Source organism: Phaenicophaeus curvirostris, chromosome 1, assembly GCF_032191515.1.
Source record: "Phaenicophaeus curvirostris isolate KB17595 chromosome 1, BPBGC_Pcur_1.0, whole genome shotgun sequence".
NCBI classification, from domain to species: domain Eukaryota; kingdom Metazoa; phylum Chordata; class Aves; order Cuculiformes; family Cuculidae; genus Phaenicophaeus; species Phaenicophaeus curvirostris.
The window spans coordinates 142160812-142179756 of NC_091392.1; the positions used below are offsets into that span (position 1 = coordinate 142160812).

An 18945-nucleotide genomic window follows, 5' to 3' on the forward strand; every position below is an offset into this window, starting at 1 on the left:
CAGAGCTGGACACAGTACTCCAGGTGGAGTCTCACAAGAGTGGAGTAGAGGGCGAGAATGACCTCCCTCGACCTGCCAGCCACTGCTCCCTCCCCAGTTTGTCAATCATAACCATGCTGCAGGTGCATTCCATCCCACCAGGCAGATCATTAAAACAGGCATCAGTCTGCACTGATCCAAGATCAACCCCTTGAGGCAGGCAGGACAATGAACCAATGGATAAACACATTGAATTCATAATCTGAAAAAAAAAACCCACAGAAGTTCAGTACCTGGTTCTTATTTTGCAAGTTGTTACAGTGCACTGGGTTGCTGGAGTTCACATCTTTTAGCCTTTGGAGCAGGTTCTCCACCAAAGTATCCCGGTCCTTGAGCTCAATGAACTGAAAGGCCATCTTGCTCCTTATGCTAACAATGATGGGATTAGGAAGAAGGCTTGTGTCCTCCATCTTCTCTATGCTGATTACCTTTTCCAGAAACATTATAGAAAAGACATTATGCACCATATCCCCATCTTCAAATATTCTACATGCACCAAAATGTACAAACACAGCATCCATTTACACATGCTTTAAATACAGTTAAATACAGTTTCTCATATCGGCTTCCCTTAATCAGACATATCCCATCACCTGAAGTTTATGGTCTCTTTAGAAGCTCAAAGCAGGCACCAAAAAGTATCTCGGCTGGTTTTTTTTTAAATTTTTTTAAAATTACTTTAAGGCTCACTTCTGAGGGGAAAGAAATAAAGGAGAGTGATGATTAAAAAAAGATCTGGAGAAAGATCAATTGGATCAAGTTCTGGGGGACAGAGGAGGAAATTTACTTTCACACTCCTGAGGACAGCAGAAAACCTTTAGTTGTTTCCGATTAAGTATGTAACGCTGACCTCCTATTGTTTTTTATTTTTGTAACAGTGGAAGATAAGCTGCTACAGTTAGAATATACCAATGTTACTTTGTTATTAGTCAAGGATGAAAGGAAAACTTTAATTAAAAGATCATAACAGCCCTGTATCCACAGCAGATCAGGCAAGTGTTTGCTGTTAGTTTCCTTCTCCTCTTCTACTCCCACCACCTTCACATGCAGACTCTGGTCCATTTAAGTAAGTCTCCATTTTCATTGAAAAGCAGCAACTTGTCACTGCCTCCAGAAAATCTCATTTTTCTCTCTGCCCTACAGGTTTGAAAAACATCCACAGATTTTGTAGTTTGTCTATGAAGGGAGAGCTTCAACACTTCAAAGTGTTGATTCCCGCCAATGATACTTTTGTATTGCTAGAAGGGTCCAAGCCGAAGTCATCATCAACATCAGGTTGGACGTGTGTGTTTGTGGAGTTGGGAGGGGAGCAATGACCAAACCTTGGACTGAGCAGACTCTGCTTTTGCAGTGCTCTGTCTCATAGTGTTACTTGTTCATATTTCACTTTGAGGATCATGTTGAGTTACTCATATATATATTTAGGAGCTTATGCCCTGGTGAGTCCCAGAACAAGCTTTGCAACAATTCTGTGGGCACAATGTACATAAGCAGCCTACTCTTCTTCATCAAACGATAGCCTGCAGATAAGTCAGGTGACAGTGGATGCTTATAGCAGAAAAAGGCAGACATGGACCTGAAATGAAACAAACAAACAACTCTACCTCTCTAAGTGGGATGATAACATTGCAGCAGCCATTCTCTTTGCTGGCAAAACAGATATAACTGTCTGAAGTATACATCCTTCCCGCTGTGTGGCAGCGACTAAATGGTGTCCAGAGAGAACAGTCTATAACTTCATGCAGCTTCTCCTTCCTGGGCAATCTGAAGAAGGCCCGGAAGAATTCATTCTGTGCTCTGGCTTCAAGATCCCTTAGGAGAAAACAGGGAGAGCATATCACAAGACCCTGAAAGCCAGGACACCCAGCACAAGGTTCATTTTCTCGTTAGCCTCACCACGAGTGAGGAATAATTCTGTATAAAAGCACAATGGGCAGCAATCTTCACTGCCTATATGAACGGATCGATAAAAGACTGACTTTCAAAAGAATCATGACCATCACTTACTTATTTAACAATAAGATCAAAATCAATTACTGTAATGACTAGGTAAAAAAGGACATTAATTAAAGTCAGCTGGTTGGGGGGGCATGTATTTATTTAACCATGCATTTTCTATGACTGCTGTATCATTTTCCAGCCTCAAAGAGTTACAGGTTTCAATGCCCAGCAGGTAACTAAATCTTTCATCTGATGAACGTATACTGAGCAACAGAGATTAGCTTCATGTTCCTCGTTTCTCTTCCCAGTACCATTACCAACATCACCCCAGGGATTTGCACCTGCACCCAAAAGTAACACATTCACTTGATGAGTACTTCTCGAGTGGTCAGTAATAGAAGAATATACAGTGGTGGCATTTACATCATTGTGTCCTTGACTTCCAGAGGTATGAGCCTCTGAGAGCCCTCAGAACAGTTGCAAAGCACAGAACAGTTTCAGGTCACTTACAGACTCAGTTGGGAATAACAGCACCAGCTATTTGCAGTTTGGAGTCGGCTTCCTTCCAGTCATCCATCCACATTTATGTGGAGAGAAGTTTAAACACGTGAAACTTCCCTTAATGAGATACAGTTACACAGACTTGGCTTTGGGGATTTATTTTTTTCCCTCCTCCTTTTTTAATGAAGGAGTCTGCAGTAATTCAGAGAGCTATGCAATTACATTATAAACAGGCCATGGCTATTAGCTCACCACCAGCAGCTCCAGAAATGCTAGGGCCTAATTCTATCATTTTCTTTGCTACAAGTAATTTTTTCCAAACATGATTCACCTTAGGAGAAAAAAAAAAAAAAGCAAGGGGGGAGGAAGCTTGACTTTGTTCTATTGAAAGAATTTAAAGCGTGGGCTGAAGCATAACAGGGAGTGGTACCTTGGTGCTGTAAATCCCCTCTCCACTCCTTCCTTCACCCTCTCCTTCTGCAGACGCCCTCCTTTTACCCCAGCCCTGCTGTTTCAAAATAAATCAAGAAATTTGAAGCCTCTGCTTCAGTAAGTAAACCAGTTGTGTTTGGGTTGTTTCAGTTTAATCCACTGAGAAAACTAAAGCCATGTGAAACGGGGAGGAAGACTGAGAACTGACAGAGACCTGAGAAGCATGGATCTGTATTTCCAGCCAACAGAAAAGACAGAATACACTCAAGCAGCGCTGGGCTGCTGTTTCCTTCTCAAGCATTATCTTCCTTAATAAGATTATCCAAGGAAAACAGACAAATTGCCTCCTGTTTTGTTTCGGTTTGTTTGTTGTTTTTTTTTCCCAAAGAACAAAGAGAAACCCTCTTCGTGAAGGAAGACAAAAAGTTTGCTCCTGAGTTAAAATTCCACAGTGAGAGCAGCTCTGATAAGTGCCCGCAGCAATCTGCTATTGTGACAAAGCTGGATCAGGATATGCCTGCTAGTTAACTCACCACTAAAATATTTTCCATTTCTGCACAGCACAGATGAACGCTGCTGATAGCATCTGTAGTCAGGTCTGGGTAAAGCTGTGCTCTCCTGCTATTTATTGTGCTGAGAAGGTAAGATCCTCCCTAGATGTACTCAGCTGTTAAAATTTCTATACCTTTATGGGTAAAGAGGCATTATATAGAAGACTGGGACCTCTGTTGAGGCAGAGAATGTCTGTTATTTAGGAGCTGACTGTTTCTAATGCTCAAAAATCTGTAGTTTCTGGATTTTCAGGATTTTGCTGCGCCTCTTGGGGCTGCAGGCTCTAGGTGTGGGGCCTTTCAGACAAGAAGCCACAGGTTTTTAAGCTGAGGAATGACATTTCCTGTATCTGAAACTCAGTAAATTCACCAAGCGCTGCGTCCAGCCGCCTCACCCAGTACTGGAGAAAGACTGCCAACCCTAACACCCCTGGAACTGCTTGTCCCCCATGACTCACAATACAGGGTCACACAGGGCCACCGCAGAGACCACACCACAGCCAGGGCTGCCCCAGAAACAAGTGCTGAAACAGGAGCCAGCCTGCTGGCAGGAGGGATCCCGGAAAGAAAAATGGTAGTATGAGGATGAAATGCTGTCAGCACCTACTGCTGTGGGCTCAAATAAGAGGTTTTATTAGAAAGTGGCACACTGTGAAAATATTTCCCGTTAGGCAGGAAAATTCTAGGTCTTAAAGCAATTGCTTCCTTTTACAAATACAGCCAAATAAGATTAGAGCTGGTCAAAAACCCACAAAATCTATAACTCAAAAAAAAACCCACAAATGAAATTAGCTCCTAAAACAAGACAGGCACTTGTTTAAACATGATACGATAAAGACGCAGCAACTGGTACACGTCACCAGGACCCACAGCTTCCATTCTGAGTTTCACTATACCTCCAAAACCAAACAGAAAGGCAAACTTTCTGCCTGCAGACCAATCTGTTTGAAATTTTCTCTTCTAACTTAATAATTTCCATAGTGCTTGTTTTTTAAGCAAATGCAGCATATTGAGCTGTACTTAAGAAAAAGAAGGAATGCTGTCGTTATGTAAAAATAATGTCTATCCAGTATTTACGCGTGCAGTGGAAGAATAAAAGACGAGACTATGCCTTGTTCCCTACTTTTCAGAAAACTCAGCAATTCTTTCCAAGTGCAGTTCCCAACTTGCATGTTATAGCGTCCTGTACTGCCTCCAACTCCAGCACTTCAAAGTGAACGGCAAGTCTGAACTGTGATAACTCCTTGTTTGTGACCCCTATGCTACCTTCCAAGAGTTTTAAATTAAAGGAAATAACACACAAGACTAACAAAACGCCTAAAAGCATCAAGACACTTAAAATTATGTCCTCACTGTCAAATGTTTTTCTCTGCTTTAAATCTAACAGAAATCAACTTGGAGAGGCTTTAGCTCTGCTGAGTCACTTGCTGCCTACCTAAAATTTAACTAGACTGGTTGACCTCTTGCTTTTAGAGAACGATTATTAGACTTGTCTTGCTATTCAGACTCCAGAAAGTTACAGGCTTTGGAAATAATCCATCCAATGGTATGTCTTGTTCATTGGAAGAACTGCTGAACTCACATGGCAAGAAAGTCCTCTCATAACCAAGCCAGGAGAAGTTGTCCAACAAGAGCCAACATGGACTTGCCAGAACACACGTAAACTGAACATCATTCCCTTACGTAGCAGGAACACCGGACTGTAGATAGAAGAGATGCAATGGATGTTTTAGCTAGACTTTATGAAAGTCTTGACATTTCCTCACATGGAACTAATAAAACTGAATTGAAGTGAAAAACTGTTGTTAGCAAGCCAGTTGAGAAACAGCGCCCCAAAAAGCTGCTCTCAAAAGCTCCCTGGTAAATTGGAAGGCTGTATCAAGGGAAAATCCTCAGGGGTCTGTCCTGGACTACCATCTGTTTAATGTCTTCATCAACAATCTGCACAACGGATCAAGAGATTGTTGTTAGTACACCTGCACATGACAAGAGGCTGCTAGAGGATAATGAGTAGAAGAATGGCACCAGATTCAGATTGACGTTCATGAGCTTAAAGGACAGCATGGGGAAAAAAAGCATTTTCAGCTGTACATTGTATGCTGCACAAGAGCAGCACAGAGACCAGCTCCATCAGCCATTCAACAAAAAAAGACCTAGGGGTTACTTGGGATCAAAAGTTCAACATGAGTCAACAGCCTCACGCTGGTAGGAAGAAGAGGAACATGGGCTGCACAAGTGAACAGCCACCAAGATATAGAACAGCAGTCCTACAGCTGTCACAAAGACAGTCGGTCATGTTGCACCTGCCCTAGTCAGCACCAGGTGAGGCACTGGGGACAAACCTGTATCCCGTCACCCAACACCTGCAGGTGCATGTGATAAGTGACAATGTCCACAGAAGAGCAACCAGAAGAGCTAAAATCAGAACTGATAAGAAAAACCTGGCCGTACTAGGGCAGCGCAATTTAAAGAAGAAAGGAGAAAGGAGATACATACCAACCACCAAAGAGTGCAAATGGTTGCTCTAAAGAAAGACAGAAGATCTGATTTCTTCAATAGCACTGGGCAGGACAAGAAATGACAGACTCAAAAAGCAGAATGAAAGATTCAAACTAGACTTCAGAAAGACTTCTCAATGACAGGACAGTGAAGAAGTGGTATGGATCCAGATATTCCTGTCACTGGAAATCCTTAAAAATAGGTTAGGCAATAATTTGTCATGAATGACACTCAAACATAATCCAAACTTCACTTTTTGCCAGGCAGATGCAATAAAAGGAGGTCCTTTCTAGTCACATCCTCCTTGCTGCTCAAGGTTTATGGCATTCTCAGATTCTCTCTCTGAAGGAATTAATGCGAATTGAAATTACATTTACAATTCAAGATACTTCAAACAGTTTTCATTCCACTTATATAAAGCAAAGCCATCCTCATTGGCAATTCACAGTTAGACATGAAGAAAAGAAACAGAGGTGCTCAGAGCCTGAAGAAACATATCATACTTTTTAAACCTTACTGACATTAGCAGTAAAGCATTTTAATTGCCTGCTCTGGCCAATTTCCTTATAATATTTGAGGAATGCAATGGATATTCTTGCACCCTGAAAGAGATGGAGATGAGAAGTAGAAGAAACTTACACCAGAGATTTTGGTGACCTCCCTATTAAAAAAAAGGAAAAATTATTTACCATGTGTTCCAGTAAAAATGTATGGAACATACATTCAAGAAATGCAAGAAATTGTATTTGTAACTATCAAATACCTGAGCTTTACTTTGCCTTTTATGGCAATTATCTTAATTGCTATTAATCCTGTGTAATCCATTGTTCCTAGCCTTATCATTTCATTAAGCAGCATGGGACCTTGTTTGACTCTGGCTATGATATAATTTGTGTCACAGACTGTGGATGCAATCCCACTGCCTCTTTAAGTCCCATCCCCACACTGCTCAGCAGGATGACCCCAAGAGCCTCAGGAAGAGCAGGAAAGGTTTTTTGGTTTTCAGAATGTAGGAATGCAGACCATGACAATATTAAAAATGCACTTTTTAAAATAAAGCTATCGAGGTGAGCCTCTTGCAAAAGAAAGTCTAACAAACACCATCTACAGTAATTTCATTAATGTTGCAAAGCTGGAATAATTTTAATGATGTATGGATTATTGCTTTCATTGTGATAGGCTGCTATTTGCTTCCAAGTCATTAACAAAGACAATTACTAGGAAAAAATGTCGAGTGAAAAGGAGTTGTTCTTGTAGTACTACAATGACATCAGGAAAAGCAGCCACAAAAACTTCATACACAAAATAAGTTCAACTCCCCAAAACATGTTAGCATTAAAAACCAGTTTATCCACTATTCAAACTACAACCTTTCTTAATCACATCTACATCAAAGTAGTTGCTGAAGTGTGACAAAGGACACTAGAAACAGCAACTTATCCAACCACTAATTCACTCAGAGGAAATGGGATTTAGCATCTTCCATGTTTTCCTTTCTGCCATTTCACGTTACAGCACATCAGCAGAAGTTAGAAAGCATCCAAGCCAGAAACTCTCCAGTAAACATATTTTTAGCCTTCCTTCTTCTCTCCTTACATCCCACTTTTTTTTTTCTTTTTTTTTTTTATATTGGAGGAGAAAGAGAGGAAAAAACCCATTTAAATAAATGTGTGGGATGGTTTCTGTTGCTTGTTTGCTAATAGACATACTAGTTTTCAAAACTGCCACAAGTTACTTAAAGGTTGATTCCCTGACAGCCTCCTTATTACAGCATATTACTAAGCTTATACTTTTCTTTGCAACAGTAATTTCACTTTCTCATAGCTTTCCATTCGGTCAATACCCCTGATTCAAAGACCCTTTTGGGGTGACAAAGATGAGTTAAAAATCAGTAGATGATGAAAATATCATAGGTTTTTGTTACTTATCCTCTGGATTTACTTTCCTTGCTTAGTGCATTTAACTTTTCAGTCCGAACACGGGAGGAAGGTGGAATGGTAAAGCATGGAAGGAGGGCTTAGATAGAACCTATCACTCAAAGCCACATCCCACATCAGTCAACGTACATATCCCACATTTTCTGGGTCAAAAACCTACTATGTTAACAACATCCAGATACACATATACTGTAAAAACAGCATCGGCTCTTGTTTTTAAAGGAACTTGGGCTATGAAAAAAGGCCTGCAAAGATGTTTGAGGCTACTCACCACTATATCATCTCAAATGAATTTCTTGATGATACCACAGATGAAATCCTGCTGTCAGTGATTTCCCGTATTGTGTGTACATATGGAATTGCAAAGAAAGTGTGTTTTAGTGTTTTAAACTCCATTATGAAAGCCTTTGCAGAAGTGTTTAGCTCAGATGTGTATCTAACACCACGCCAAAAATGCCCCTCAGAAACAATAAAACTGCAGTTGGAGATGTCTCTATTTTTTGGGAAAGGATACCATGCATTCCTTACATTTTAGTGAGAAAGCAACACCTGGGTAATTCCCTTCATACCTCTGGCAGACGGAAAGGAAGGAAGAGCAGGAAAGGGTATGATTCAGGAAGCGATAAGTGCTCCAGTCACACCGCATTCAGAAAAGAAGGATTTTAAACTTAACCCTGATGCCCAAAGCAAATTCCAGTTTAGGCTATGCAATCAGAAAAGGAAGGTTAAAGAAAGCATACCCCAATGATGGATGAAAATGGTGACCTTGTATCAACAGACAGGAGAAAGCTGAGGTACTCTTCACTGACAACTGCTCTCCTCACCCCTCCTGTATCAATGGACAAGGAGACAGGGACCAGGGGGGTAAAACCCCTCCCACTGTAGGGGAGGACCAGGTTCGCAACCACCTGAGGAACCTGAACATATATAAGTCTATGAGACTTGATGAGATGCATCCCAGAATCCTGAGGGAACTGGCTAATGTGGTTGCCAAGCCACTCTCCACGATATCTGAAAAGTCACGGCAGTCAGAAGTTCCTGGTGACTGGAAGAAGGGTAACACTGTCCCCGTTTTGAAAAAGGGTAGAAAAAATGACCCTGAGAACTACCAACCTGTCAGCCTCACCTCTGTGCCTGGGAAGATCATGGAATAGATCCTCCTAGAAGCTATGCTAAAGCACATGAAGGTCGGGGAGGTGATTAATGGTAGCCAGCACAGCTTCACCAGGAGCAAGTCCTGTACGACCAAACTATTGTTTTTCTATGATGGGGTAACCACATTAGTGGACATGGGAAAACCAACGGATGTGATCTATCAGGACTTCTGTAAACCTTTGACATGGCCCCCCGCAACATCCTTCTCTCTAAATTGGAGAGATATGGATGTGATGGGTAGACCATTTGGTGGATAAGAAATTGGTTGGATGCTCTTATTCAGAGTGTAGTGGTCAACAGCTTGATGCCCAGACACAGATCCACAACAAGTGGTGTCCCTCAGGGGTCCATACTAGGACCACTGCTGTTTAATATCTTCATCAATTATATAGACAGAGAGATTGAGTGCACCCTGAGCATGTCTGCAGATGATACCAAACTAAGCGGTGCAGCTGCCACACCATAAGGATGGGATGTCACCCAGAGGGACCTGGACAGGCTGGAGAAGTGGGCCTGTGAGAACCTCATGAGCTTCAACAAGGCCAGGTGCAAGGTCCCACACCTGGGTCAGGGCAACCTGTGGTTTCAATACAAGATATGTGATGATGTGGTTGAGAGCTGCCCTGCAGAGAAGGACTTGGGGGTGCTGATTGATGAGAAGGTCGACATGAGCTGGCAATGCAAGCTCGAAGCTCAGAAGGCTAAGCGTATCCTGTTCAGCCTGGAGAAGAGAAGGCTCCGAGGACACCTTACAGTGACCTTCCAGTACCTGAAGTGGGCATGCAAGAAAGCTTGGCAGAGACTTTTTACAAAGCCATGTAGTGATAGGACTACAGGGAATGGCTATAAATTGGAGGGGGGAAGATTTAGACTAGACATTTAGGAGGAATTTCTTCATCATGAGGGTGGTGAGGCACAGGCATAGGTTGCCCAGGGAAGCCGTGGCTGCCCCATCCCTGGAGGTGTTCAAGGCGAGGCTGGATGGGGTCTTGAACAGCCTGATCTAGTGGGAGGTGTCCCTGCCCATGGCAGGGGGGTTGGAACTGGATGATCTTTAAGGTCCCTTCCAACTCAAACCATTCTACAACTCTATGATTCTATTCCATCCTGCCCACTTAAAATTCCTCTGGGCAGTTTCCCTTCCTCTTCCCCACAGCATGAAAAAACGACAAAGTTGTGTGTTGTGCTACTGGCAGACAGTTATCAATCTTTCCCCTGAGAGCCCAATTCATTTCTGTAGTGGGAAAGGAATGCAGAGATGCATTTCGAGGATGCACGGGTAAGAGCTGATGATAACATATTAATCCATTGCAACAGCTTGTGGGTTTTTCAGTCTAAATTGGCTATGGCAGTCATGCTAGTGGGAAACTTTGCATTTCAGATATGATCAAAAGCAATAATTCTACAGAAAAGACAGCACTAGGAAAGACTACACACAGTCAAAATGATAAACAAAACAATGATAAAAAAATGATAAACAAAACAATGCTCTTCAGGGAAGGTGAAAAATAACCCTTGCTGCAACTGACCCTTCTACAGGGAATAGTATTTTCAAAACAAACAAAAAACCACAGTAGTGTTTAAGGGAAGAATATAAAAAGGTATCTTGCACCCAAGTTAAAATACAGCTATTGGTTATACTATAATACATTATAAAATCTCTTTTGCACCCAGTCAAGTAAACCTTTGAAATCTTACCCAGCTTACAAAGCAAACTATGAAGCCCACCACCAAACCTCTGCTCATGCTACAATTTAGCTTTTTACCTTTTGGTAATCTGAGTAGGATCCTGCAGACCTGGATCCAGTTCAAAGACCTCATTATCCAGTAGCCTTCGGAGCGTCACATCTGCCAGTTGCTCCATGATCCTGAAAGCCTCGGCAATATTGAGGAACGTGGAGAAGTCACGCTCTTTATTTGGAGTGGTGACGCGCACTGTGTCAGTCATGAATACATTGGAGGTTCTTTCCAGTTTCTGGACCTCAACCCATGGAATGATAAGCTTCACTGCCATCACAGAAAAACCAAAACAGGGTTGGAAACTCTGTTTACATTTTTCACACTTGAGAAACAAGCACATTTAGAATGAATTATCAACAACCAAACAGGACAGAGACCCATTTTTACAGACAAAGATCAAGCAAAAGCTGAAATGCCTGTTATTACTCTGCGTTCATTCTCCCTTACTCCAAAAGACTGTCTTTTTCAGAATCCTTCCTTCAAAATTTTACCTGTTTTCATAAGAAGCACTGGACTGGAGAGTCCAGTCTCTGCAGAACACCTGCCATATGCCAGGCTTCTAACACCTTCACAAATAATTTCTGCAGCCTGCTTCACTACTACTAGAATAAACAGTTCATTTCAAGAGTAGGAGGAAAGAATTTGTAATCTCCCAGAAATAAAAATGCAGGCAGGTAGAGACCCAGTTATATACCCGGTACTTTAACTTTTAAAATAAAGCTAACTCACATAAAAAAGGAATCTTTTGCACATGGACATTTTTATACAGTTTAAGTGTTACTATAAACGGGATGTCCAAAGAAAAAAGCCACTTAGGCATTGGGATCTTCCCATTTTGGTTCCTTTTCACTTAAAAAGTGCACAGGCAAATCTTGCTCCAAACAATAACTGTAGTCAGACTTATTTATAGAAAAGAAAAAGTATAAGACAGTGTTGTCTATCCTTAAGCGCTGCTGAGTCATATAAATACAAATGGCAAACAGAAACAGCTTATTTTATAACCACTGCAGGATGTTAGTTGCCTGTCTCATACAAATCTCTGGGTAGAAATTAGGCTGGAAGGACTTTAAAATAGATTAAATTTCTATTTAACAACTGTTGGAAGCTTCCCAGGATTTTCTGTGCCAATAACATCATGACTACACCCCCTAACAACCCTAGCTGGTCTCCTGATGCCAATAAAGCAATAAAAAGGTAGTAATAACAAACACTGTCATATGTATATGACTTATCCATGATCATTAATTACCTGAAGAGGTACCCTCAGCAAGTTCTCTGTACATGAACCACAGCTGTCAAGATTATTTGGAGATTACATTTTTTTCTTACTTAAATAAAGCACAGCTGCGTCAACATGCACAAACTGTTGTGAATGGTCATAAAATCATCTGTACAGCCAGAGCCAAGAGAAGAAAGATTAAATAGCACCGCAGCAATAGCACTATTGTTCACATGGGTCAAAATCACATAGGCTCTACAGTGTTGGTTACAGAAACAGCACAGCAGACTGTAAGGGGCCCAAACTTCCAATGAAAGGTGCAAAGTCTTCAAAGTTTTAGAAAAACACAAGTTTAATTAAAAAATGTGAAGAAAACCTGGCATGTCCTTTTGAGAAATCTGACATTCTAAGCCTCCCAAATTCTACAAATACTTCAAGGCTTAGATAAAAGGGGACTTGTTCTGGAAAAAATGTTCCATGGAGTTTATGCTCACATAAGCTGTAAATTAATTTTATGAGAAGCTGAGAACAGGTTCCAATACTGCATTCCAGGTCACTTCAACATAAAATAAAACAAGAGAAAGAGAACAGTCTTGCCAGAAGCAGAAGACTTAACACTTGTTCTACAAAGAGATTTCAATCTACAACTTTGGGGGATTTTTATAGCATTAATATTGGTTTTTTTCCCTGTGCTATAGTGAAGAATGCAATAATGTGAATTCTTAGCAATGTTTTCTGCACCAGATTTAGCCAGATTTAATTTGTGGTTTCTGCCCATAAAAAGGACAATGAATGATTTGTTCTGAAGTTAATCAGCATCAGCTTTTCCAACAATAACAAGCAGAACTAGAGTAAATCTGGATTATTCAATGTAATACAATCATTTCATAAACGTGACAAAATACTAGAAGCAAACTGCTTTAGTTTTCTGCATTTGCATAATGAATTAATATTAAATAAGACGAGAAGCAATTTCTTCTTAAATAATACAGCATGATGTTGTACTTCTAGTATCATTCAAGTATCTGTAGTATTGCATAAACAAAACTTCTGGAACAATATGAAGGATTTTTATATCTCCCTCCTCCTTCCACCGTTATCTATGATTCCTAAGTATCATTTTTGCTTTGTGTGCTTTGGCAGACTGGATATCTCAGACTTAATGAGAGAAAGTATGCAGTGATAGCAAGAAGAAATAATTGACAAGGATGTTATTCAATACAAAACAGAAAACAATGAGATTAAACAAGAACTCAGATATCTAGTTCATAGCAAGAGTCTCCATTCTAGTCTTCCCAGCAAAACTCAGCTTCTGTTTTTAAAATGAATAACAGGCTTACCAGCATTTTAAACCTAACTCTGCCACCTTCTGCAAACATAACAAAACAATTGGCCTGAAATAATATAAGGAAAAAAGGACTTCTAAATCTAAGCACATCTTTGTATGCTTTAAGTCTTAGAAATTACCCATTACTATCTTTCTTATTTTTACATTAATGTACCTCATTTTTAAGTCTATAGTTTTATTTGACGAGCCATCCCAATATTGAATCTAGACAGTAAATGGTAATATTTTCTTAACTGTTATAACTGACAATTCTTGTGGTATTTATAGCGATATAGGCATATATTGCTGTTCTCGCTGAAGGTGTAGCAGGATAAACAGGACTTAAAATGTTCATGTACAATCATATTCAACAGAGAAATGCTGTAGTTTAAACAGTTACATTCATTTTTACCTTCTAATGTTCATTACATTCATTTTTACCTTCTAATATGTATTCTGACATGCTTTTCATAACCAAATGACTCTTCCTCTGCAGAGGAACACCAAGACCAAAGTCCTATAACTTGCTTCTTAAAAATGTACATTTGTCAAAGTCACTATCACAAGAATTCTGCCACTGTCTGAAGGTCTAAAAACCCCAGGCCGCATTTCTCATGACGTTCTTGCACTGCCATTCAGAAACACAAATAAATCCCCAAATTGCTGCTGTTTTCCCTCAAAAATCTGCTCCTCCAGGGCCCATCCATGTTGTGTTTCCTGGGCTACTTCCAGGCAGGCAGCTGGACTTGAGCACGCTTGGCTCCACCAGCCCTTGCCCTGCCGCCCCGCAGTGATCGCTCTGCTTTCACGCCTGTGGGAGGGACCCGTCCTCACTCAACCTTTTTGGTGCTAGAAGTCTTTCTCAGAATCTGTAGGAGGTCTGTTACATTTTAAGGCTGTTTCACCATAGCAATAAAAAGAATCAGCAGCTGTGTCTGTACACTCTTATAATCTCATTTTTATTACCAAATGAATACTAGAACATAAACACAGGTTGAAGTGAAAACTAAACAGAATCTTTCAGCTGAACAACAAAAAAAAAACAATTAAACTTCAGAGGCAAACTAGGCTTTTCATCAAAATTCTAGTTATTCTTGCTTTTAAAAATAGTTACAGCTATATCTCTCCCCAGCATTGTGTTTCTTATGCATTTACACTTACATTCTTTGCCCAGGAAGAAGGAATAAAAACAGAGATGATTAATGCTCAAATAAAGCCAGCCTTGCCGAGGAACTTTTCCTTTCCAACAGCAACAGGAATAATAGGTGATCAACTTCTCAGCTTCAGGAAAATTAAATCTGGATTCAAATTTCACCAGGGCTTCTCGGAACTTCTCAGGGTCTTCCTCCTGCTCAGCGAGCTTGCTGCTCGTTTCCTCTGCAATCAGTGCCTGCATCCACGAAAAGATAATGTATCAGGATAAAGCTATGGCATTCATACTCCGGCAAGTTGCAACAGGCTACCTATTCAAACTTTAGTAATGCAACCCTTTCTTACAGAGAAATTCAAGTTGATTTACAATTTTCAGAAATGGAGAAATTTCTGTGGTGTTTGCATCTCTCATACACTTTGAATGCTTCCTAATTAAAGCTTCTGGGGGCTTTTTTTAATTACTATTTTTGCAATGAGTTTGGGAAAAATATATATTTACATTTTTACTAGGACTTATGATTGCTGTTATTTGGTGTATACAGAGCAAAGGTAGAGTAACAATTATGTATACTGACCAGTACTATTTTCCTATAAAAAGGCAATGTAGTGAGATGTGTCTGTAACCTGTAACATGCTTAGAACCATTAAAATTATGTAATATAATTAAGTGATGAGAATTTTAATAGTAGTATTACAACGAAAGACTTAAGTATGTATTGCACCATTTGGATAAATAATCTGTATGTTACAGCACCTGGCAGAATTTGCAATTTCCAAGCCAAAAATCTACAGCAGAGGTGAGAGTCCAAAACCTGGACTGAAGACCTGAAACCTGAAGACCTGTAAATATGTGCTGTGCTAGGTAACAGGCTGCCACAGCATTATCAAGAGAGATTAATTTTATCTGAGCCTTTCAGTGCCTTGGACAAAGTTGGGTTTTTATGAAAGCAGGATAAAACCTAAGATTTACAGGGTGATCTTTTGTCTCTCCATCCCCTTTTTCCTCAACTTCAGAGCCCACTGAGATCACAGCAACAGGGTTGGAATCCACAAAAAAACATTACGTTCCTATGAATGATCCACACCAAAAAAAAGGTCATGGTGGGAAGAGCACCTCCTTAAAAAGCTTAGCAAGGAAAAGTCTGCAGTAGGACCTGAGGTAAGTAGTCACCAGCAGACCCGCACCCCTACCAGCCATTACCAAGCTCCTCTTGGAATCTATATTCTACTAGAAGCAGACCTCAGGACATCAGGCTTTGTAAGTTTTACCACATGTGCCATTACTATTTTAAATCCTGTCTTCAGCCACCAAATTCACTTGCTTTTAAAATTCTTTAGCCTTCCAAAAGGATGCTCATTTCTGCAGCCCTGTGGCCAGCCAGCAGCTTCTTCGCAGTGTGTGGCCACAGCTTTCACATCCTGCAAAGCCACTGGCAGTTTCTGTACTGGACCCTTATAGCGCAGGTGATGCTGCACAAGGGACTGTCCCCTGTGCTACCAGCAGATTCAGGCACTGCAGCTACCGCCTGCTGACACCTCTGAGCCCCATCAAGAGGGACATAAATATGGAAGCAAGCAGGAGAAATTTATGAGTTAAAACTAGGCAAAACATGGAAGGAGAATTGTAGTACAGAGGAAAAGTTGAGATATAGAAATGGAAGGTATTTAACATAATGTTTCGGAAAAGCAGAAGAAGTGAAAACAGATGCTGAAGAAAGTTCAGGTGTACATCACAGGGAAGAGTACATCACACTGAAGCTGGAAAGGGATAGGTGAGTTAAAGATTAAATTAAGATACTTCAGGTTTGAGATGATTCCAAGGAAATGTGAGTAATGATGTACAAATGCTGGCCAAATCAAATACAAGCGCCACACAGAAAACCAATAAATAATGCTGAGATGGAAAAAAACAAACATGAATAACAACTTTATAACAATATTTCTAATAAACCATGTGTAATCAGGCACTGAAGAATTAAAGGATGAAACAGGCTGCCCAAGGAGGTGGTTGAGTCACTTTCCCTGGAGGTGTTTAAAAGATGGGTGGATGAGGTGCTGAGGGTCATAGTTTAGCGATTGATAGGAATGGTTGGACTCGATGATTCAGTGGGTCCTTTCCAACCTAGTGATTCTATGATTCTATGAAAGTAAGACAGTTTCCTTACCTTCACTTTCCCTTTGACAAAACTAACAATATCCTCTTTATTGTCAAACACAGACAAAGTATGGAGCAAGTTTTGTTCCAGCCATTCCCAGTGCTGGTTTATCTCCTCTGCAGTGGCTCCTAGAAAAGGAAAAAGTAGTGTATTGAAACTCATCCTACAAAATAAAATTGAAAAAAAGAAAAAGAGTAATAAAACACACTATATAATAAGTTCATTATGAGAAACCGAACTTTCAACCTCAAAATTCTTGGTAACAAACCTGTGAAAAAGGTCTCATTCGTGGCAGTATAGTTAGGAAAGAAGAAAAACAAAGAACTCATTGTTTTAGAGCACTAATTTTAGTACTTTTAGGTTTTATCTTCTCAAATGCTCTCAGCCAGCAAATGCTGCATTAAAAGTCAAAGCAGAAAAAAAGCAAAACTTCATCCTGAGCTGCGACACTGCAGCTTATTTTGACACGACGTTCTTTAAGCAGCCACTGGAAAGCTTTGATTTACATCCCACTCCCAAAGTCGCTGATCTTCCTTTCTCCCTCACTTCGTACACCCAGGCATCCGCACACACACTCACCCCGCATACACTTGGAGAGGAATTTACATGGTCATATTGGCCATGGTCAATGGCCATGGAATTTACATGGTCATATCCTATTTGAAAAGCTCTCTATAATAGTTAAAGTACCTAAAAATGAAGGAGTTTGGTTCAGCAACACTTAAAACATCCGTAAGAGCCCATTTCTGCAGTTTAGGCAAGAGACAGAACAGAAAATCTCAGTCAAATAGACTTTCAAATCTTTACGGTTTTCTTATTTAAGGACTTTGCTCTAGTTGTTTTAATTATAATGTATTCACACTAATTCCAGAAATAACACTGCAATCACTACCTATTTGCTTCTGCTTGAAACTGAACTGTCACTGCATTGCATGATGACAGACAAGTCAAAGCAAGACAGGCAACATATAAGGCAATTAGGAGAAAATCTGGTCCCTTCAGCTCTTACTGGTCAGTGATTATACATTATAAGTAAAAAAGTAAAGGCCACAATAGTTGCTTTTTCCATTGATTTTCTAGCAGAAGAAAGAAGTAGTTGGATGTAAAGAGACATAAAAATTGCAGATTAATATAATTATAAAATTAATCTCAAATAGTAGACTCATTACCTCAAAATTTGATTTGTGTGTACATTAGAGATGCATCATGTTGCCTCACAACAAAAAATGACAAATTTAGCTAAGGATTTTCCACCTTCCTCTGCCCTGTTTCCCATGCAGAATGCCAACTGTCAGGGAAACTTTCCAAGTTTAAACTTCCTTGACAGGAAGGTCTTGTGATGGAATTTCATAAATATCATTAATCAAGCTTAAATAATTAAAACAACAATAACAACAACAAACAACAAGAAGAGACATCCTTTAGCATAAAGAAAACAAATTATAACAAAGGCTAAGAACACCAGGAATAGTAATTTTATATTAAAATGGCTGCATAAAGCAAATACTACATTTAATTGTTATTTCTGAGCAGCCTAAAGGATACCAGCTATATGGGAGAGACGTTGAAGTAAGAGAAGTAAGCTATAAGCAAGACACCTTTCTCCACGGCATCCACACTGCTCAGACCCCTCTGATCCTGGGCTCTGGCAGTGGTGATCTCCCATGGGAGCTACTGCAATCTTTCCTGCCCACCTTTAGGTGCCTCCAGAGATTCTGCTCAGATACAGATCTCATTTATTTGGTCAGGCCAACTTCTAAGCTTGTTGGGTCCTTTCTTTACTTCTAATTTCCATTTCATGGCTTAAAGTTGTACTGTGATTTCCCCCAACCATTGCCAAACTCTTCCTTATTCCTTTTCCTGCACCGTTGCTCTGCACAGTATTTCATCCCAACTTTTACCCACCTTCACGTGCCTGTGGCAAATGTGTATTAATTCTAACCACAGTCTCACTCCTCATAATCTCTTCTTTAAACCCACTACTCACCTATCCCTTTGCTCTCTCCTTCCCAAGAGCTACTTCACGTAACTATGACTTGGGTTTCTGTTTTGCCTACAAGCCTTCTAAAAGTAAATTCCTAAATGGATCCACACTAGGGCTGAGGTTAGGCTTTTCTTCTCCTAGTAGTGGTATGACATGATTAACCATCTGGATCAAAACATCTCTGTCAGAACAGCTGCGCTGAGCTGGGATCAGACTTCCTAGCAGCCCTCGGAGATTTGCAGAAGACTGTAACACAGATCTGACCCTTACACATATATCATCATTTAAGTCTACAGCTCCTGGAACAGAGGA

At 40.3% G+C, this 18945-nt stretch overlaps 1 protein-coding gene across 2 annotated transcripts in view; it reads right to left on the reverse strand.

The window, feature by feature from the left end:
- Positions 1 to 18945, reverse strand: part of TBC1D8 (TBC1 domain family member 8) — a 54143-nt gene that overhangs the window by 19661 nt on the left and 15537 nt on the right. For both annotated transcript variants that reach the window (XM_069876609.1, XM_069876598.1), the window contains exons 3-7: positions 16659 to 16777; positions 14503 to 14731; positions 10822 to 11062; positions 1644 to 1851; positions 273 to 467 (exon numbers count right to left, since the gene is read on the reverse strand). In XM_069876609.1, coding sequence (XP_069732710.1) covers positions 273 to 467; positions 1644 to 1851; positions 10822 to 11062; positions 14503 to 14731; positions 16659 to 16777 — 992 coding nt within the window. The remainder of the gene's footprint in view (positions 1 to 272; positions 468 to 1643; positions 1852 to 10821; positions 11063 to 14502; positions 14732 to 16658; positions 16778 to 18945) is intronic.